The following is a 21,977-nucleotide window of genomic DNA, read 5'->3' as shown; positions in this document are numbered from 1 at the left end:
CATATTCTGTCTTCGAGATTGTTTAATGTCCATGTTTCATCAGGGAATTCTAGAAGTCATGTCCCCCAACAAATCCGACAAATCCGACAAATCCGACAAATCCGACAAATCCGACAAATCCGACAAATCCGACAAATCCGACAAATCCCACAAATCCCACAAATCCGACAAATCCGACAAATCCGACAAATCCGACAAATCCCACAAATCCCACAAATCCCACAAATCCGACAAATCCGACAAATCCGACAAATCCGACAAATCCGACAAATCCGACAAATCCCACAAATCCCACAAATCCCACAAATCCCACAAATCCAATTTAGATTTATGTAGGCCTACTAGCTAGACAAACTCTTCTCGCTATTATTAAAAAGTATTTGTGGGTAGTGTAAAAGTGTACAACTGCTAGACTGCTAAATATGCCACATATGCCACATATGTTTAGCCTGCCAGACGGGTATCCAGATGTACGAGTATAGATTCTTGTTATAGTGTGGATAGGGCAGAGCTAACCTTTATCTAGTATATCCGACTCATTCTAAGTACACGTGTCTACAACATCATTCAACAAACCCCTCTTACCTCTGCCCCCAATATCAGTAGACAGTCCGGGTGTCATATCATGCTTAAGCGTGAGGAACAGCTGCCTACGTTCAGCTTTAAACTTCGAGGCGCGTACAACAAGATGGCATATCTACGCCCTAAGGATAGTTGGAAAGGCGTTATTACCTGTAGCACTGGTATGTTAGTGGAGTTGTAATGTATGAATAAATCAGCTAACCTTCTGTATAGGGAATCATGCCTACGGTGTTGCTTTCTCATCCCGCTGCCTAAAGATACCTGCGATCATAGTCATGCCTCTCAAGACGCCCGAAATTATTAAAAAACCAATATCACAGATGGGAGCTAAGATTGTGCTATACGGTGCCGACTACGAAGAAGCAGAAGAAGAAGCTCGCCGTCTAGCAGAACTGCATAATATCATATTCATATCTGCCTTCGACGACCCATATGTAATTGCCGGACATGGGACGATAGGTATGGAGATTTCAAGGCAGACAGATTTAAAGAAGTTGAAAGCTATCTTCTGCGCTGTAGGAGGCGGTGGAATGATCGCGGGGATAGGACTATACATCAAGCGTTTGGCACCAAATGTTCAGATAATTGGTGTTGAATCGGTGGATGCGAATGCAATGGCACAGTCATTACGGGCGAGAAAGCGAGTAATACTTGAGCAGGTTGACACCTTTTCCGGTAGTGCTGCTGTTAAGATTGTTGGAGAAGAAACCTTCAGAATATGCTTAGACGTGGTAGATTCGATTGAAGAAGTAACGGTTGATGAGACATGCGCGGCTATAAAAGATATATACGACGACACGCGGGTACTTGCGGAACCTGCTGGTGCCCTACCACTTGCGGGACTTCAAAAATGGGCAGCCCGAAATCCAAGTCTTCACGAAGACAGTAGTCTGATCGCTATCGTAGGAGGTGCTAACATGACATTTGATTGCCTTCCTTTTATTACTGAACGTGTTCGAGCCAGCAAAGAACATTAACTAGCCTTTGTTTAGGGCAAAGATGTATAATCACTTAGGATCCTTCCCTAGTTGCCGGAAAACCTGGTGGGCTGAATGAGCCAATGAGATACAGCATCGCGTGGGGATCATTGCTGGTTTTGCGCTCTTATTGGCTAGTTCCGGCCCACCGGCTTTTCCGGCACACACGGAGGGACTTCAACAAAATGTTCTTATAATTTAATTTAAATATCCTTAGTGTTGGTAGGCCTTGTACGATCGTACGGGTGAATAACAACAACGAGGTTCTTCTGGTGACTGGTATTGGTATTCTCTACGAACATAGGTGCTACGAAGGTATACCTAAGCTCTGCGCACATCGAACACCAACTTTTCGAGATGACAAAAAGGTTCTGGATTACCCTGTTACGAACCTAAGGAGAGGACACAGTGCAAGATATGAAGGGCAGAAGGATGGAGACCTTGTCGGAATCCCTTCTCAGACAAAGGCGTACAAAGGTGTACAAGGACCAATGACGTAAGCCTGCCCCGCATCCCACAAAGCTTGGCGGAACGCCACCATGGGACATGTCACGTGTGTCCCAAGGAATCCCACGATGTACCACGATGTCCCACGCATGGGACAGTGTAGGACAACGTAGGACGTATAGGACATAGGACATTCGTTAGTATATAACAATAGGCAATGAGCCCTTACGGTTCATTGTGTTCAACTTTGAAATCTAAGGATTAGTACTTGATTCTCAACTCCCCGTATATTACATCGATCTACCAATCGTGCTATACACCCTCGTGTCCATCGCATCACTCTATCCCCGAGAACCAACCCAAGATCATCTTCGGACGACCTTCACATACCCTTTTTTCATCTCAAATCCATTGAAATGCCTTCCTAGAATCAGTTTCCAATGCCTGTTTCTGCGTGCAGGCGTTGAGGCGGGCGCGCTGGCCACTGCAACTTTGACAGAGTTGTGACCTGGCCTTAGTTGAGAGAAATCTCTGCAAGTGGCCCGTGCGCCAACTGATTTTAGATGTTCGATCGAAGGCACCCTCTACGAAACCGACAGAGCAACGGCTCTTCCTTAGGTATATAGCTCTATTGCTGCAAAGTAATAGGCCTATATATCTAGATGCTACCTATACCCGAACGCCCTAAACCAACTCGATATACCGACCCCATATACCGAACCGCTCCAGCACCTGCTGTCACCAGCACACGCACGAGCAAAACACCGACCAGGCACTAGATGTATAGATCTATTATCTCTCTTGTAGATCCCTATATACAGACGCCTACACAAAAAACAGACAGACACTGTATAAAACTACAAACAATATTTCTTTTCGCAAAGAGCTCGCTGTTACATCTCTTTCTGTTCACCACACTGCTCTTTAGCACCCGCGCCAATGGAAGACTAGCTCGGAAATTGGACTACGCAACTATCCTCCAAATTGTACAAGACCTATAGAAACTCCATATTGAACAACATACATAGAACGGCTTAGCCAAAGTCCTACATAGTCACCGACTGATACAGGACTCTAATGGAAATATAATAATAATAATAATAATACGGTTGTGGGCACACCTAGGGGGTGCCAAGCCTTACTGTGATCTGATTGGCTCTCACAGATGCCGGGTCGCACTAGTCTGACCTGGCGTCTGTACGCTCTCATCTTCAACAGTGCTATTATCTGACAGGTCTACTAGTAGTAGTGCAGCGTCTATTGCAGATTTCTTCTGTCTGCCTCCAATCTGGGTGTTATGTAGTAGGTTGGTGATTTCTGCTAGACTACTGAGCCTATTTGCAATGATCCTTTCTAGAATCTTCCCTAGGCAGCTTAGTAGAGTGATTACTCTATAGGCCTTAGGGATAGAATAGTCTAGTTTTGATGGCTTTTTAAGAATAGCTCATGTGGCTCGTTTCCAGCATTTTGGCTGGTATCCGTAGTTGAAGAGGAGTGAGAAGCATAGATTTTGATTCCTGAATTATTCAAATCAAACACCCGGAATCAGAGTCAAATCAGGCCGAGTCAGCACGAATCAGAGTCAAATCAGAGTCAAATCAGAGTCAAATCGAAGTCAAATCAGAGTTAGGTGTTGTTGGTGTTTTTGTATATTTGTCGGATCGTGAGTATCGGTAGAGACGTCGGCTGCTGGACACTTCGGCCCGACTTCGGCCCACCTTGCGCAAGAGCTTAGGTATACCTTCGTAGCACCTATGTTCGTAGATATCAATTAGAACCACCGAACAGAATGCATTCCTAGTTATCGTTATTTCCCTTTACGCACTTAGTGCAAAGCCAACCAACACTGATCAGTGATTGCTTGAGGCGATCACAGACAGCAAGGAAGAAGAGACAGACCGCATCTTTGACAGCCTCCCTAACGCACGACGTTATACTCCTGAGAGAAGATTCTGTGCTAAGAACAGAGCGAGGCAGAGATAACGCATAGCGATCAAAACCTCCCTCTAAGCTGCTAATCCAGGCCGAAGCTCGATTACAGCGCGTCAGCAACGCACAAAGACACACTGTTGAAATCCCGACGCGAGAAGTCTTGGGACGACTACAGCACGTCAGCAGCGCAGAGCGACAGACTATTGATATCCCGACGCGAGAAGTCTCGGGACGACTATAGTGCGTCAGCAACGCGTAGCGATTCCGTACGAGCGTCCCCGGACGATCCTATCACGTACAACCACAAGCGCTGGAACCGACCAACCAGCTAGACAAGACAAGGCAACGCGTCAATATACACCGGCACGATGGCAGGCAGCCAGAGCAACTCTGGCGATACAGACGCTGATGTTCAAGAGCAACTACTCAACTATCCATCCGAACGCAATACAAGCAAGCGCGCAGAAACTATATCCCCAGGAGCGAAGTTTACTGCTGAACACCTTATGCGACACTGTCCATACACAGTCACGTTTGACTATATCAACCCATCTCTCTGGGGTGTACCCGCACCAGAGGATGCAGACGAGACGCACGCAACAACCTGGGTCGCGAAGGCTATCCACGACTACCATGTAGGAATGGAATGGGATGAGAGACTATACTTCGACTACCAATGGGACTTTGAAGGATGGACACGAGAGCTATTCCAGAAGGTTGAGCGCACTACGCTAAGATCTCTGAAGACTGTGCTCCGGTATAGGGGAGTCTATACAGGCAAATTTCGGGCTAGAGTAGCTGATTCCCTCTTCAACTTACTAGGAGGAGAAAACGCTCCCGAATGGGACCCTGCAGAGTTCAAGGCCGAGAAGTTTGACGAACGTTCTGAGGCGTACCAGCGTCAGCAGAACGCACATCTAGCAGCCCCTATAGATAGACAAGCGCAGCAGCCACTGCAACAGACGCAGCCACTGGAACCGCTACAGCCGCAGCCACAACGTCCGTCACAGGGCGAGCAGTATAGAGTGAGACAAGGCGTTCGAAGCCACCCGCAATATCAAGAGCTACAACAACCGCCCTACGCGATCAATGCCTATGCAGGACCACAGCCTCGACAAACGGAGCAGGCTATGCAACCACAACAATGGTACCCGCAGACACAGACACGACCCCAGCGACCGCATACCGCGAGGTGACACCTTTCCCTCAGCAACCTACAAACCGAGTACCTGACAGACCCCTTGGCCTACCACATGACCCGTACAAGACGCTACCGCCGCGATGGTCTCGCAACGATCGGCTCGAAGCCAATACGATCACGCAGTTCTCTAAGCTATGGGACAATAGCAACAAGTATACAGGGAATGCGTACGATCTCCTAGACGATAAGATTAAGATCTTCTTCAGCATCTGCTGGCAGGTAGATATCCAGGAGGAGCAGTTTCACGCAGTGTTTCCCCGTATCCTTACCGGGCGTGCAGAGACGTTCTACATACAGGTTGTAGAGAGAGATGATAGCTTTGCTGATGCGTACATGGCAATCAAAAACCACTTCGACCATGACGTCCATCACCAGCACTACTACACAGACTGGACGACTACAACCTTCGCTCGCACCCGCGCAGAGAACCCTGATAAGGGACTACACGAGGTTCTGCAGATCCTGCTTGACAAGCTGCAGCTATGCCAGCGTGCCCTTGGCAAGAACTTTGAGGGTGAGGATGCCCTCCGCACTACGGTCATCAATGCCTGCCGAGGAGTACCAGAACTTGAGATGGCACTGTTCAAGCCAGCCACAATCTGTGAAGGACTCTTCTCAGATCTACGATCCGCAGTGGAAACACACCTAGCACGGCAACACACCGCCCAGTTGGTCACAGAAGATCAATACTACCTAGACCGCCGATACAACGGCAATGGAAGGATCCGAGGTGGATCTCGAGGTGGAGGAGGATTCAGAGGCGGATCCAGAGGAGCATACCGAGGAGGCGAGCAGCGCGACGACAACGGACGAGGATTCAAGCCACGTTGGAGGAAGAAATGCTTTGTTTGCCGGAAGGAAGGATGCTGGTCTACCAACCACACAGATAAAGAGCGCAAAGATGCCCGTGCGCAGTTCTTCTCTACGCTATACTTTACAGGTGCACAGCCCCTGAGGACTTCTCCGTACATCTTGCAGAATACGAAGGGATCGAGCACACCAGCCAGTACAATCAGAGAGGCTGGAGAGAGGAGGAAGACTGCGAGGATGACGAGGATGACGACGTCGCGGAAGCACATTCTGAACACCAGTTCTTCAAGGAGCAATGCCTTGCAGACCAGGCGTTCTTGCATCATATCTCGGGCGACGACATATACAGCCGAGACGCGCCGTCAGCACCAGCATCGCAGTTCCTGCTTGAGGACCGCTACACACGATCTGTGTACCAAGGAATCCTACCAGATACAGGCGCTGCAAACGTATCCACGGTCGGCAAGGAGCAATACCTCGCACTTACGAGAGAAGATCCGACGGTTAAGTTAGACACATCTACAGCAGGGAAAGCGTCTATTAAATTCGGAAAAGGCGAGGCTACAGCGTCGATTGGCACCGTGCAGGTCTCTACGGAGATCGGAAAAATCAACTTCGAAGTGCTCGAGGCGCCTACGCCGTTCTTGCTATGCCTTGCAGACATGGACCGCTTAAAGGTATACTTCAACAATACGACAGACGAGCTGGTTCAGGATGACGTACACATCCCGGTGATTCGCAAATGGGGACATCCTTGGTTCCATCTAAACAAGAGAGAGAGAGCAACTATGTTCCTAACGGAGACAGAATTGCGACGGCTCCATCGACGGTTTGGACACCCAGCTGTTACGCGACTAGTCAAACTCTTAAAGGATGCTGGCCATAACGACTTCGAAGAAAGAACCCTAGAAGAAGTCACTAAGTTCTGCCACCACTGCCAGCTCCACAGCTCCGCACCGCGCCGATTCAAATTCACTCTTAAGGATGATCACCACTTCAACTATGAGATCCTGGTGGACGTAATGTACCTAAGCAACAAACCTGTACTGCATGTGGTCGATTCCTCAACAGCGTTTCAAGGCGCGAGGTTCCTCAGCGCTATCTCAGCTAAAGAAACATGGCAAGCACTGCGGATACTATGGATCGACACCTACCAGGGACCACCGACATCATCACGCATGATGCAGGTACTAACTTCGCGAGCGCAGAGTTCCGCGCAGAAGCAAAGATCATGGGAGTCACATGCAAGCAAGTACCTACGGAGGCGCACTGGTCTATCGGCAAAACTGAGAGGTACCATGCCCCTCTACGCCGGGCATGGGACATACTCCATGCAGAACTCACTGACACTATGTCCGACGACGCGATTCTCCAGATGGCTGTGAAGGCTGTTAACGATACTGCTGGCCCTGATGGACTAGTCCCGACGTTACTAGTCTTTGGAGCGTACCCACGAATGACTGCAGAGTCACCGCCATCACCATCAATGGTCAAACGCAGCGAGGCTATTCAAAAGGCGACGAAAGCCCTGCGCAAGCTCACTGCAGAGCGCCAAGTTGCAGACGCCTTGAACACCCGCAATGGACCAGCCACTGCAGACATGCTCGCGCTCCCACTCCAGAGCGAAGTCTTAGTATGGAGAGAGAGTGATGGCTGGAATGGCCCGTACAAGATCGCCAGTACAGATGGCCACAACATCACTGTCGACATGGTTAATGGTCCAGCGACATTCAGATCAACTGTCGTTAAGCCATACTACAGACCAGACCACCTGTGGAGCGACCCTGATGCGCCACACGCGCCGAATGAGCCGAATGAGCCGCACGAGCCGATAGCAGTACCTCCGGCAGCGCAACCACGTAGAAGAGGCCGCCCTCCAGGGTCAAAGAACAAGCGGAAGGCGCACGCGTACATCACCAAGAAGGAGCAGGACGATCTTGAGCTAGCTATCAAGCTACGGAACGATGGCGTGATCACAACCTCAGGCGCCCCTTTGAAGCGTCTGATGACCAAGAGATCAGCGACCTAGTAGGTCGTGGAGTCTTCAAGTTTGAGCAATACGACGAGAGGCTACACAGCAAGATCCGGATCTTTAAGTCACGCCTAGTACGTGAGGTCAAGGGAAAGACAACTAAGCCTTATGAGAAATCCCGTCTGGTTATCCAAGGCTACCAAGACTATGGCAAGGAGGCTATCTTAACGCAGTCGCCAACCATCCAGCGATGTAGCCAGCGCCTGATTATGTCGCTGGCGCCTGGGCTAGTACAAAGCGGCATGAGCGTTGAGCTACGTGATATTACGCAGGCATACCCACAGGCTCAGACAACACTGAAGAGGACGATACTCGCACACCTCCCTACCGAGCTGGTACATCGATATCCAGAAGGCACGATACTCCACGTGATCAAGCCACTATATGGGATCGCGGAGGCAGGAGTCCACTGGTGGACAACATATCACGGACACCACTGCAAGGAACTAGATATGTCAACATCTACGTACGACCCATGCCTGTTGATCACGAACAGCGACGACGCAGACGTCTTCGGCATCGTCGGTATGCAGACAGACGACACCCTCATGCTCGGAACGACCGCGTTCTTATCACGCGAAGAGAAAAAGATCCAGAAGGCGCAGTTTAGATCAAAACCAAAGGCTATGCTGACACCAGAGGTGCAGTTAGACTTTAATGGATGTACACTTACGATGGACGCCAGCAGAGTCTTAATCCTCAGGCAGAAAGGACAAGGAGGAAGGATCAGGCTTGTTGATATTAGGGCACCCGACCGCGCGCAACAGTACACCGAGCAACGCGCCCGCGGAGCGTACATCGCATCAACATGCCAACCAGAGGCATCATTTGATCTGTCCGTAGCTGCTCAAGCGCAGCAACCATCAGACGAGGACATTAAGGCACTCAACAAGCGCCTGAAATGGCAGATGGAGAATCTCACTCGTGGCCTACGCTACGTCACTGTCAACCTTACGGAGGCTAAGTTGATAGTCTTTGTAGACGGCTCCTTTGCCAACAACAAGGACCTCAGCTCACAGCTAGGCTTTGTCCTCATGCTCGTCAACGAGTCCATTGGCACCAACACCTTCACAATACAAGGCAACGTGATCCACTACAGCTCTACAAAGTGCAAGCGCATCACACGGAGCGTACTGGCCTCAGAGATCTACGGCATGGTCAACGGCTTTGACATAGGCATCGCGGTTGCAACCACGCTAAGGATAGTTACAGAACGACTTGGACTACCTGCAATTCCCTTGGTTATCTGTACAGACTCGTACTCCTTGTACGAGTGCCTAGTAAAGCTTGGGACAACGAAGGAGAAGCGCCTCATGATCGATATTATGGCGCTGCGCCAATCATATGAGCGTCGCGAGATCACGGAGATCCGCTGGATCAATGGCGAAGACAATCCTGCAGACGCCTTCACGAAGGCATCGCCAAACCGCGCTCTTGAACGCTTTATTGACGGCAATAAGCTGACAGTCCGAGTAGATGGATGGGTGCAGAGGCCAACAAGCTTTGATGTTTAATGCTATACACTGTCACTACCGATACAAGCAGAGTTACTAGCTATCCAGAAAGAAAAGACTTCCAGTGTCGGATCGTGAGTATCGGTAGAGACGTCGGCTGCTGGACACTTCGGCCCGACTTCGGCCCACCTTGCGCAAGAGCTTAGGTATACCTTCGTAGCACCTATGTTCGTAGATATCAATTAGAACCACCGAACAGAATGCATTCCTAGTTATCGTTATTTCCCTTTACGCACTTAGTGCAAAGCCAACCAACAATATTATTATTATTATTATTATTCCATTAGAGTCCTTTTTCAGTCAGAGACTATGTAGGACTTTGGCCGAAGGCCGTTCTATCTTGGTTTTTCTAATTTACATGGTTTTCTGGTATGGTTCGCTAATATGGTTTTTGGCTTTTCTACAAAATTATTATTATTATTATTATTATTCCATTAGTGTCGGATCGTGAGTATCGGTAGAGACGTCGGCTGCTGGACACTTCGGCCCGACTTCGGCCCACCTTGCGCAGAGCTTAGGTATACCTTCGTAGCAGCTGTGTTCGTAATAAATCAATCACCATCACCGAACAGAATGCATTCCTAGTTATCGTTATTTCCTTTCAGCACTAGTGCTATAGACCTTCCAACACTGATCAGTGATTGCTTGAGGCGATCACAGACAGCAAGGTAGAAGAGACAGACCGCATCTTCGACGAACTCCCTGACGCACGACGTTATACTCCCGGGAGAAGATTCTGTGCTAAGAACAGAGCGAGGCAGAGATAACACAAAGCACTCTTAACCTCCCTCTACAGCTGCTGGTTTAGCTTAATCCGCGAACACAGAGCGCGTCAGCAACGCAATACAACTCAACCGTACGAGCGTCTCCGGACGATCCGATCACGTACAACAACAAGCGCTGGCACGACCAACCAGCGAGACAACAACACCGACAACGCGTCAACACCCGCTAGCAAGATGGCGGATAACCAAAGCGAAATAAGCTCTGCAGACTCTGCTGAAGCTCAGAATCAACTACAGAATGAGCAATCAGAACACCTCTCAGACTCACCATGGGCCAAATTTACCGCGGAACAACTTATGGAAAACTGTCCATACACAGTTGCACTCAAGGTCATCAATACAGCTCTCTGGGGTGTACCCGCACCGGCGGACGCAAATGAGACACACGCAACAACGTGGGTCGCTAAAGCTATCCACGACTACAATGTGTCAATGGCCTGGGACGATGACCTCTTCATTGACTACAAATGGGACTTTGAAGGATGGACGAAGGAGCTATTTAGCAAGGTTGAGCGTGGTACACTAAGGTCTCTTAAGAGTGTGCTACGACACCGGGGAGTATACACTGGCAACAATCACGCCAGGGTGGCGGACTCTCTCTACAACATTCTAGGTATAGAGAATACTCTTGAATGGGAACCAGCAGAGTTTCGAGCCATGAAATTCGACCAACAGTCCGAAGCGTACCAGCGCCAGCAGAGCAATAAACGCCAACAGGACACTCAGCACACAGTCTATCCAGCTGTACAACAACCACCGCAAGTACAACAACTGCCGCAATTACAACAACCGCCGCAATTACAACAGCCACCGCAAGTACCACAGCCGTCGCAATTACAACGACCGTCGCAGGGCGAGCAACAAGAGCAGTATAGAGTGAGACAAGGCGTCCAGAGCCGTTCCCAAACAATAGAGCCACAACAGCCGCTACACATGAGCGGTACGCTAGAAGGGCCTCAGCATCGACAACTGTGGGAGCAGGCCGCGCAGCCGCAACAAGGGCGTGCGCAACTACAGACACGGCCGCCAGCGACTGCATATCGCGAAGTCACGCCATTTCCGCAACAGCCAACGAACCGCGTCCCTAACAGACCACCCGAACTACCATACGACCCGTACAAGACGCTACCGCCGCGATGGTCCCGCAACGATCGACTCGACGCTAATACGATCACGCAGTTCTCTAAGCTATGGGACAATAGCAACAAGTATACAGGGAATGCGTACGATCTCCTAGACGATAAGATCAAGATCTTCTTCAGCATCTGCTGGCAGGTAGATATCCAAGAAGAGCAGTTTCACGCAGTGTTTCCCCGTATCCTTACCGGACGTGCAGAGACATTCTACATACAGGTTGTAGAGAGAGATGACAGCTTTGCTGATGCGTACATGGCAATCAAAAACCACTTCGACCATGACGTCCATCACCAGCACTACTACACAGACTGGACGACTACAACCTTCGCTCGCACCCGCACAGAGAACCCCGACAAGGGACTACACGAGGTTCTGCAGATCCTGCTTGACAAGCTGCAGCTATGCCAGCGTGCCCTTGGCAAGAACTTTGAGGGCGAGGATGCCCTACGTACCACTGTCATCAATGCCTGCCGAGGAGTACCAGAGCTTGAGATGGCACTGTTCAAACCAGCCACAATCTGTGAAGGACTCTTCTCAGACCTACGTTCTGCAGTTGAGACACACCTTGCACGGCAACACACTGCCCAGATGGTCACAGAGGACCAATATTACTTAGATCGCCGATACAACGGCAATAGAAGAATCCGAGGTGGATCTCGAGGTGGAGGAGGATTCAGAGGCGGATCCAGAGGAGCATATCGAGGAGGCGAGCAGCGCGACGACAACGGACGAGGATTCAAGCCACGCTGGAGGAAGAAATGCTTTGTTTGCCAGAAGGAAGGATGCTGGTCTACCAACCACACAGACGAAGAGCGCAAGGCTGCCCGTACACAGTTCTTCTCTACGCTATACTTTACAGGTACACAGCCCCCCAAGGACTTCTCCGTACATCTTGCAGAATACGAAGGGATCGAGCACACTAGCCAGTACAATCAGAGAGGCTGGAGAGAGGAGGAAGACTGCGAGGATGACGACGATGACGACGTCGCGGAAGCATACCTTGAACACCAGTTTTTCACGGAGCAATGCCTTGCAGATCAGGCGTTCTTGCACCACATCTCTGGCGACGACGTATACCGCCAAGACGCGCCATCAGCGCCAGCGTCACAGTTCCTGCTTGAAGACCGCTACACAAGATCTGTGTACCAAGGAATCCTACCGGATACAGGCGCTGCCAACGTATCCACAGTTGGCAAGGAGCAGTACCTTGCACTCACAAGGGAAGATCCTACAGTTAGGATGGATACGTCTACAGCAGGAAAGGCATCTATCAAATTCGGCAAGGGCGAGGCTACATCATCTATTGGCACTGCACAGGTCTCTACAGACATTGGGACGATCAACTTTGAGGTGCTTGACGCACCTACACCATTCTTATTGTGCCTTGCAGACATGGACAGGTTAAAGGTCTACTTTAACAACACCACAGATGAGCTAGTCCAGGGTGACGTACACATCCCTGTAATTCGCAAATGGGGACATCCTTGGTTCCATCTGAACAAAAGAGAGAGAGCAACTGTGTTCTTGACAGAGACAGTTGCGACGGCTCCATCGACGATTTGGACACCCAGCTGTCACGCGACTTGTTAAGCTCTTAAAGGATGCTGGCCATAACGACTTCGAAGAAAGAACCCTAGAAGAAGTCACTAAGTTCTGCCACCACTGCCAGCTCCACAGCTCCGCACCGCGCCGATTCAAATTCACTCTCAAGGATGATCACCACTTCAACTATGAGATCCTGGTGGATGTGATGTACCTGAGCAACAAACCTGTACTGCATGTGGTCGATTCCTCAACAGCGTTTCAAGGCGCGAGGTTCCTTAGCGCTATCTCAGCTAAAGAAACATGGCAAGCACTGCGGATACTATGGATCGACACGTATCAAGGACCACCAGACATTATCACGCATGACGCAGGCACTAACTTTGCAAGCACAGAGTTCCGCGCAGAAGCAAAGATCATGGGAGTCACATGCAAGCAAGTACCTACGGAGGCGCACTGGTCTATCGGCAAAACTGAGAGGTACCATGCACCTCTACGCCGCGCATGGGACATACTCTATGCAGAACTCACTGACACTATGTCCGACGACGCGATTCTCCAGATGGCTGTGAAGGCTGTCAACGATACTGCTGGCCCCGATGGACTAGTCCCGACGCTACTGGTCTTTGGAGCGTACCCACGAATGACTGCAGAGTCACCGCCATCCCCGTCAATGGTCAAGCGCAGCGAGGCTATTCAAAAGGCGACGAAAGCCCTACGCAAGATCACGGCAGAGCACCAAGTTGCAGACGCCTTGAACACCCGCAATGGACCAGCCACTGCAGACATGCTCGCGCTCCCACTCCAGAGCGAAGTCTTAGTATGGAGAGAGAGTGATGGCTGGAATGGCCCGTACAAGATCGCCAGTACAGATGGCCACAACGTCACTGTTGACATGGTCAATGGTCCAACGACATTCAGATCCACTGTCGTCAAGCCATACTACAGACCGGACCACCTTTGGAGCGACCCCGATGCGCCACACGCGCCGAATGAGCCGCATGAGCCGGTAGCAGTACCACCGGCAGTGCAACCACGCAGGAGAGGCCGCCCTCCAGGGTCAAAGAACAAGCGGAAGGCGCACGCGTACATCACCAAGAAGGAGCAGGACGATCTTGAGCTAGCTATCAAGCTACGAAACGATGGAGTGATCACAACCTCAGGCGCCCCCTTTGAAGCGTCTGATGACCAAGAGATCAGCGACCTCGTAGGTCGTGGAGTCTTTAAATTTGAGCAATACGACGAGAGGCTACACAGCAAGATCCGGATCTTCAAGTCACGCCTAGTACGTGAGGTCAAGGGAAAGACAACCAAGCCCTATGAGAAATCCCGCCTAGTTATCCAAGGCTACCAGGACCACGGCAAGGAGACTATTCTGACGCAATCTCCAACCATACAGCGATGTAGCCAGCGCCTGATTATGTCGCTGGCGCCCGAGATGGTACAACGCGGAATGAACATCGAGCTCCGTGACATTACGCAGGCGTATCCCCAGGCGCAGACAACCCTGAAGAGGACGATACTCGCACATCTTCCTACTGAGCTAGTCCATCGATATCCAGAAGGCACGCTACTCCATGTGATCAAGCCGCTGTATGGAATCGCTGAGGCAGGAGTCCACTGGTGGACAACGTATCACGGACACCATTGCAAGGAACTGGACATGGCAACATCGACGTACGACCCATGCCTATTGATCACGAACAGAGACGACGCAGGCATCTTCGGCATCGTTGGCATGCAGACAGACGACACTCTCATGCTCGGGACACCAGCGTTCTCGTCACGTGAAGAGAAGAAGATCCAGAAGGCAGAGTTCAGGTCAAAGCCAAAAGCAAGGCTGACACCAGAAGTGCAGTTAGACTTCAATGGATGTACACTCACGATGGACGCCAGCAGAGTCTTGACCCTTAGGCAGAAAGGACAAGGAGGAAGGATCAGGCTTGTGGATATCAGGGCACCCGACCGCGCGCAACAGTACACCGAGCAGCGCGCCCGCGGAGCGTACATCGCATCAACATGCCAACCAGAGGCGTCATTTGACCTGTCCGTCGCTGCTCAAGCTCAGCAACCATCAGACGAGGACATCAAGGCACTCAACAAACGCCTGAAATGGCAGATGGAGAATCTCGATCGTGGCCTGCGCTACGTCACTGTCAATCTTATGGAGGCCAAGTTGATGGTCTTTGTGGATGGCTCCTTTGCCAACAACAAGGACCTCAGCTCACAGCTAGGCTTTGTCCTTATGCTCGTCAACGAGTCTATTGACGTCAACACCTTCACAATACAGGGCAACGTGATCCACTACAGCTCTACAAAATGCAAGCGCATCACACGGAGCGTACTGGCCTCAGAGATCTACGGCATGGTCAACGGCTTTGACATAGGCATTGCAGTTGCAACCACGCTGAGGATAGTTACAGAACGACTTAGACTACCTGCAATTCCCTTGGTTATCTGTACAGACTCGTACTCCTTGTACGAGTGCCTAGTAAAGCTTGGGACGACGAAGGAAAAGCGTCTCATGATCGACATCATGGCGCTGCGCCAATCATATGAGCGTCGCGAGATCACGGAGATCCGCTGGATCAATGGTGAAGACAATCCTGCAGACGCCTTCACCAAGGCATCGCCAAACCGCGCTCTTGAACGCTTTATTGACGGCAATAAGCTGACAGTCCGAGTAGAGGGATGGGTGCAGAGGCCGACAAGCTTTGATGGTTGATGCTACACACAGTTACCATCAACACATACTGTCACTACCGATACAAGCAGAGTTACTAGCTACCCAGAAAGAAAAGACTTCCAGTGTCGGATCGTGAGTATCGGTAGAGACGTCGGCTGCTGGACACTTCGGCCCGACTTCGGCCCACCTTGCGCAGAGCTTAGGTATACCTTCGTAGCAGCTGTGTTCGTAATAAATCAATCACCATCACCGAACAGAATGCATTCCTAGTTATCGTTATTTCCTTTCAGCACTAGTGCTATAGACCTTCCAACAATTAGAGTCCTTTTTCAGTCAGAGACTATGTAGGACTTTGGCCGAAGGCCGTTCTATCTTGGTTTTTCTAATTTACATGGTTTTCTGGTATGGTTCGCTAATATGGTTTTTGGCTTTTCTACAAAAGATAGCTTGTATCTGTTTGTTGCCAGGTGCTAAAGAGCAGTTTGATAAGTAGAAAGAGATGTAGCAGCGGGCTCTTGTGGCAAAGGAGAGGGTTGTGGTTTTAGTTTTATACAGTGTCTCTCTGTAGGTCTTCTGGTGGCTGTCCTAGGTACCATTTTCTTGTTCCTATTCTGGTGCTAGTGATAAAAGCTAGGGTTGCTTCTATACCTATACTAGTGTGGAGTAGTAGTGGTAGTGTGACTGGGCGATGTTTGATTGTTTGTAGGAGCGTTTTTCGATGGTCTTTGTATAGATGACAGTACAGTAGTAGGTGTTCTGGCGTTTGGATGTTTTGGCAGGTGCAGCGATTCGAGTCTCGTTTCTTAAAAGCCCACAACCGTAGACAGAACAACAACACAATTAATAATCAATATCATCATCATCATCATTACCCATTTCATCAGTATTCCAGATGAGAGTGAATATGATGAAGGTGGAGAAATGTGCGTGAACTTGTTGTATTGGAGCTACGGGAGGAGTGAGAATATCTATGGTGCGCGCACGGAGCAGCTGACTAATCAGTGCCTGGCCAATCAGAGCACGGGAAGCCTGATTCACCGTGAATACTAGTGAAGGCTCTTCACACAACACCAACTTCGAGTTTTTCCGAACACGTGAAACTCCATCAGAAACCAACTATATCCATCGAAAGAAATAGATTCCGACTACTCCCAAGCCGTGCAGCCGCGTGGTTGTGGAGATACAAGGAATCTAGTACCCCAAACGCGACGCGTCCGAACTTTCAGAAGCAAACGCACAGACCAAGCCAAGAAACAACAACAACAAGACAACAGAGAGGCTAAAATGGCCCTAGATAGCGACACTATCGTAGTCCAGCTACCAGAAGACCTCCGGACCCCAAGCATACTGGAAGACGAAATGGAGACCGAAGAAAGGCACCAAGACAACCCAACAACACCCATCGAGCAGACCACCCAAGAAACACCAAGGTTAATTATCCAACCACCACTAAATAAAAGACCAGCGGCATTCTCCCCAGAGATAACTACAAGAGAGAGAAACCCATTCCAAAACAGCCAAGAAAAGAAACCAAGAGCAAAGGACTCAACCCAAGCAATCTTCTGGGCAAGGGACCTAATTCTACAAGCATCTACTATGGCCGAATCCCATCTATCCCAAAACAAACTACTACAACTACTGGACGTCTTTAGAGACTTTACGGAACTAGGCAGGGTTACGCAGCAAATGACTGAGAAGTTTACAGCACAGCTTGCGTACCAGACTGCAACGCTTACAAGCGCCTCCCAACAAGCTACAAAGACACTAAAGAAAGCTGTTAATGCCGCAACCGGACCACAAAACCCAAACAACCAAGAAAAACCAAACAACCAGAACACCCAGAACATCCAAAACACCCAAAACACCCAAAACACCCAACAAAACAAGACATCATACGCTAGCGTAGCCGCCCAGAACAACGGAAACACATGGACTACAGTGTCTACAAAAAAGAAGACAAACAAAAAGCCAGCAAGCTACTACCAAGCAGTCCTTACGCTTACCCAGCCTACGTCCCACACACCACTCCAGATTAGAGACCTAATCAACGAAGAGTTCACAAAGGGCGGCATCAAAGACCCAGTAGTGAAGGAAGTAACAACAAGTAGAAAGAACAATATTATTCTAACAACTACTCCAACCTACTCAGGAGAATACCTAGTCCAACACAAGCATATATGGCATCAAAAGTTTGAGCTAAAGAATGTACAACTACTAGAATCATGGACGAAAGTAGTAGTACATAATGTGCCAACAGAATGGGAGGGAGCAGAGACACTAGAGATACTCCACACAGAAATCCCAGCATACAACAACGGACTACAAATTACTGGCAACCCATACTGGATATCAAGAGAATGGCAAAACAAGAAGAACAGCTCTATTGTAATAGCATTCAAAACAGCCGAAGACGCAGCCAGACTTGGTGGTAGAATTACAATCCTTGGACAAACTCTCTTCACCGAAAAGTTTAAGCCTATAGCAGCATCTACCCAATGCCTAAACTGCCAACAATTTGGCCACCCAGCCACTAGATGCCGAAACCAACCAGCATGCAATTTGTGCGGAGAAGAACATGCAACTACAACACACAAATGCTCAGTGTGTAATACAAAAGGAAAACCTTGCAACCATACACTCCCTCACTGCAGTAACTGCAAAGAGCCCCACTTTGCAAACAGCAAAGAGTGCGAACTCTACCAAGCAGTAACAAAGAGCATCCCCGCAGGATTTTAATGTCAAACAACATTAGGATCCTCCAAGTCAATCTCAACAAGAGCATTACAGCGACTGAGTCTACACTGCAACTTGCAGTTGAACTTAAAGCTGATATAATTGCAATTCAAGAGCCATGGCTAACTACCAACGACAACTACGCAACAGCAAGATCCATAAATCACACTGCGTTTATCCAGATCTTACCAGTAACAAACCTACCCGTCCGCCCTAGGGTTCTATTTTATATATCTAGAACACTAGAAGCAGAGACATTCACCCAAAACGACTTCAAAATAGACCCAGACGCAATGGCTATTACAATAAAAGGTTCTAATTTCCAATTTAACCTATTTAACGTATACAACCAAACAAACGCCGAAGGGGAAAAAACACTGCCCAGAGCTATACTTAACACTAAGCTTCCGCCAAGTTCTATTTTAGTACTAGATAGCAACGAGCACCATCCATTGTGGGACCCGCTATGCCCAACGACGAGCCAAGGAGCACAGCCATTTATTGACTGGATTGAAGAACAAGATCTAGAGCTCCTAAACACACCAGGAGTAGGCACATTCTTCAGACCACACCTATCTAGAGAAACAGTCCTAGACCTCTCACTTGTCACTCCAGACTTGGCTAGCAAAGCTACGGACTGGCAGACCATACCTGAAACTGGATCAGATCACTACGGCCTCCTATTCTCCATCCAAACAAACGCAGACCTTGTAGAAAACCCGACAAACCAACCCAGATTTAATACTGCAAAGGCTAACTGGGACACCTTTAACAAAGAACTAGAAACGGCAATCCAAAACAGTCAAACCTTGCAAGATATGGACCAGATCAGTGATCCAAGAAAGGCAGACTTAATGGACCTCCTCCTCGGCAACAATACAGAGCTAGAGCAACAGCTAGAAGAGATTGGTAAAGCAATAACTCAAGCAATCCAAACTGCAGCAAACAAAGCTATCCCTATCACTAGACTTGGCCCAAAACCAAAAGCTTGGTGGAACAAAGAGCTGACAAAGCTACGACAAGACACTTCCCACTATAGACGGATTTTTAAAGAAAAGCTCGAAACTACTGCGATACACGACGCCTACCTAGAGAAAAGAGACTTCCTACGTGCACGAAACACCTACAACAAGGCAATCAAAGACGCTAAAAGGAAACACTGGAATGAATTCCTAGAGAAGGAGGACCCGCAGTCAATCTACAAAGCCATGACATACACAAAGGATAATAAAGTCGAAAGAATTCCACCTATACAAGGAGAAACATCATTCGACAAGAAATGCCAAGCGTTCCGCAACACGCTATTCCCACCACCGCCCATAACCGAAGCGCCCACATTCACCAAATACCAGGAAAAGAGATGGGATTGGCCAGCACTATCCACGACTGAACTAGAACGAGCATGCTCAAGGCAAGTCAAAAGTAGCACCCCAGGACCAGATGCAATAACACAAGACATAATCACAGCCGCGTACAAAGCTCAACCGCAAACGATGTTTAAAGCTTTCTCACTCCTATTCGACTACGGATACCACCCAAAATGCTGGAAACAAGCTACAGGAGCTGTTCTTAAAAAGGCATCAAAACCAGACTACTCAATCCCAAAAGCCTACAGAGTCATTACTCTATTAAGCTGTTTAGGAAAGATTAACGAGAGGATCACCGCAAGTAGGCTGAGCAATCTAGCAGAAATCACAGAGCTACTACACCCAACCCAAATTGGGGGTAGACTCAAGAAATCTGCAATAGATGCAGCTATGCTACTCATCGACCAAATTCAGCACCAGAAACAGAAAGGCCAAATAACATCAACTATCTTCCTGGACGTAAAGGGAGCATTTGACCACGTCTCACACAATCAATTCCTGCGAACGCTTAAGAAGCTAGGCCTTCCAATTAGTCTTATCGCTTGGACAAAATCCTTCTTCTCAAACAGATCGCTAAGACTCTCCTTCGACAATAAGACACAAGAATTCTCCGAGATAATAGCTGGGATACCTCAAGGCAGCCCAGTGTCTCCAATATTCTTTCTTATCTACACTAGAGACCTCTTCCCAGGACTACAAAGCTTCAACCTATCCTATATTGACGACCTATCTCTATCGACATCCTCAACATCCCTAAAGAAAAACGTCAAAATACTAGAACAGCAAGTCCGCCTACTATCTCACCGAGGGAAAAACTTAGCGATTATGTTCGATATAGCTAAGACAGAGCTCATCCACTTTACCGCCAAGAAAGAGAGAAAAGAGAGAAGCCTACAGCTCCCAGACAACACCATTGTAGAACCAAAAGACACAATCAAATGGCTAGGTATCCACATAGACAATAGACTGTCCTTCAAGGAACATATTGCTACACGCGTAAGCCAAGCAAGGAAAGCATTCTATAGACTAGGGAGACTAGCCAACATCGAAAGAGGACTCTCCCCAAAAGCAGTACGACAACTATACCTAGCCTGCGTCACAAGCGTTGCAGACTACGGATCACAAATATACTGGAAGAACCAAAGCTACGCCACTAGCCTCCTACAATCACTGCACAACCTAGCGTGTAGAAAGATAATTGGAGTGTTTAGAACGTCACCATCTCTACCAACAAGCATTGAATCCGGACTTACGTCACCTGCAATTAGACTCAACACCAACAACCGAAAGTATGCGTCTAGAGCACACCAGCTATCCAGCAACCACCCAATCCAGAAAGCAATTACAAGGATCACAAATACAGACAAAGCTAGCTACAAAAAGCCAAACCAGCATAGACAACTATATACTATTGTTAAGTCAATCCCAGAGAGAGACAACAACAGCGTAGAAAAGATAATCCCATATAGGTTCAGACCGTGGGAAAGTCTTAACTACAAGGTTACTGTATCAAAAAAGAGCAAAGAGGAAGAGGCAATTGCACACACGGATTATATCCTATCAAGGAGCGGAGATAACTTCACCGCAATCTACTCAGATGCCTCACAACACGACAAGGGAATAGGGATCGGCGTAGGTGTAGTAGCATACAGCTCCACCCACGAAGAAACCTTTTCTCAAAAGACAAACATTGGATGCTCCCAACTAGTCTACAACGGTGAACTAGAGGGGATAGCACAGGCATTTGAACACGCGGCTATAGTGGCACAAGAAGGCCAAGAGATCTACGTATACGCAGACAACCAAGCAGCAATCCATAGGCTTAACAACCTATCGGACAACCCGGGACAACAGTGGCTACTAAGATGCATCAGAGCTGCAAAGAGAATAACGACAAAGAAAGCATCTATCCACCTGCAGTGGGCCCCAGGACACAACGACGTCAAGGGCAATGAAAAAGCCGACACGCTAGCAAAGGAAGCAGCTAAAGAGAGACCAACAACATCGACCATAGCGAGCCTAGCCTACTTAGGCACAGAAATCAACAAAATACAAAAAACAGAACAAATGATGGAGTACAAGAGGTATACCGACAGGCCCACCAAAAACAGAAGCTCCTACTCAAGGATCTTCAAGCTCAACACACATACAACAATCAAAGTCCCGAAGGGAACACCAAGAGAAATCTCGAGCGCGTTCTACTCACTCAAGCTAGGACATGGATACTTCAAC

At 48.8% G+C, this 21,977-nt stretch overlaps 7 protein-coding genes across 7 annotated transcripts; all 7 read left to right on the top strand.

Moving 5' to 3' along the window:
* Positions 1-625: 625 nt before the first annotated feature.
* Positions 626-1,559, top strand: PtrM4_057330 (IlvA, Threonine dehydratase; the record flags this gene model as incomplete). The annotated part of the gene is made up of 3 exons (XM_066105323.1): positions 626-743; positions 796-927; positions 973-1,559. The coding sequence occupies 3 exons, from the start codon at positions 626-628 to the stop codon at positions 1,557-1,559; spliced, it is 837 nt and encodes a 278-aa protein (XP_065963950.1).
* A 2,747-nt stretch (positions 1,560-4,306) lies between these two features.
* Positions 4,307-6,807, top strand: PtrM4_057320 (DUF1421 multi-domain protein; the record flags this gene model as incomplete). The annotated part of the gene is made up of 4 exons (XM_066105322.1): positions 4,307-5,130; positions 5,175-6,046; positions 6,088-6,668; positions 6,757-6,807. The coding sequence occupies 4 exons, from the start codon at positions 4,307-4,309 to the stop codon at positions 6,805-6,807; spliced, it is 2,328 nt and encodes a 775-aa protein (XP_065963949.1).
* A 259-nt stretch (positions 6,808-7,066) lies between these two features.
* PtrM4_057310 (uncharacterized protein) lies at positions 7,067-7,978 on the top strand (the record flags this gene model as incomplete). The annotated part of the gene is made up of 1 exon (XM_066105321.1): positions 7,067-7,978. One exon carries the CDS (start codon positions 7,067-7,069, stop codon positions 7,976-7,978), a length of 912 nt encoding a protein of 303 aa, XP_065963948.1.
* A 245-nt stretch (positions 7,979-8,223) lies between these two features.
* Positions 8,224-9,495, top strand: PtrM4_057300 (uncharacterized protein; the record flags this gene model as incomplete). The annotated part of the gene is made up of 1 exon (XM_066105320.1): positions 8,224-9,495. One exon carries the CDS (start codon positions 8,224-8,226, stop codon positions 9,493-9,495), a length of 1,272 nt encoding a protein of 423 aa, XP_065963947.1.
* Positions 9,496-10,454: 959 nt separating this feature from the next.
* On the top strand, positions 10,455-15,684 carry PtrM4_057290 (Med15 multi-domain protein; the record flags this gene model as incomplete). The annotated part of the gene is made up of 3 exons (XM_066105319.1): positions 10,455-12,302; positions 12,429-12,878; positions 12,955-15,684. 3 exons carry the CDS (start codon positions 10,455-10,457, stop codon positions 15,682-15,684), a joined length of 5,028 nt encoding a protein of 1,675 aa, XP_065963946.1.
* A 1,245-nt stretch (positions 15,685-16,929) lies between these two features.
* Positions 16,930-17,806, top strand: PtrM4_057280 (Lnt, Apolipoprotein N-acyltransferase; the record flags this gene model as incomplete). Its single annotated transcript, XM_066105318.1, has 2 exons — positions 16,930-17,739; positions 17,795-17,806. 2 exons carry the CDS (start codon positions 16,930-16,932, stop codon positions 17,804-17,806), a joined length of 822 nt encoding a protein of 273 aa, XP_065963945.1.
* An 865-nt stretch (positions 17,807-18,671) lies between these two features.
* PtrM4_057270 (uncharacterized protein) lies at positions 18,672-20,221 on the top strand (the record flags this gene model as incomplete). The annotated part of the gene is made up of 2 exons (XM_066105317.1): positions 18,672-20,046; positions 20,160-20,221. The coding sequence occupies 2 exons, from the start codon at positions 18,672-18,674 to the stop codon at positions 20,219-20,221; spliced, it is 1,437 nt and encodes a 478-aa protein (XP_065963944.1).
* Between the last annotated feature and the right edge of the window lie 1,756 nt (positions 20,222-21,977).

The sequence above is a fragment of the Pyrenophora tritici-repentis genome, chromosome 2, assembly GCF_003171515.1.
Source record: "Pyrenophora tritici-repentis strain M4 chromosome 2, whole genome shotgun sequence".
Taxonomy (NCBI): domain Eukaryota; kingdom Fungi; phylum Ascomycota; class Dothideomycetes; order Pleosporales; family Pleosporaceae; genus Pyrenophora; species Pyrenophora tritici-repentis.
The sequence above is the reverse complement of the archived record's forward strand: the minus strand, read 5'-3'. Positions and strand labels throughout refer to the sequence as shown.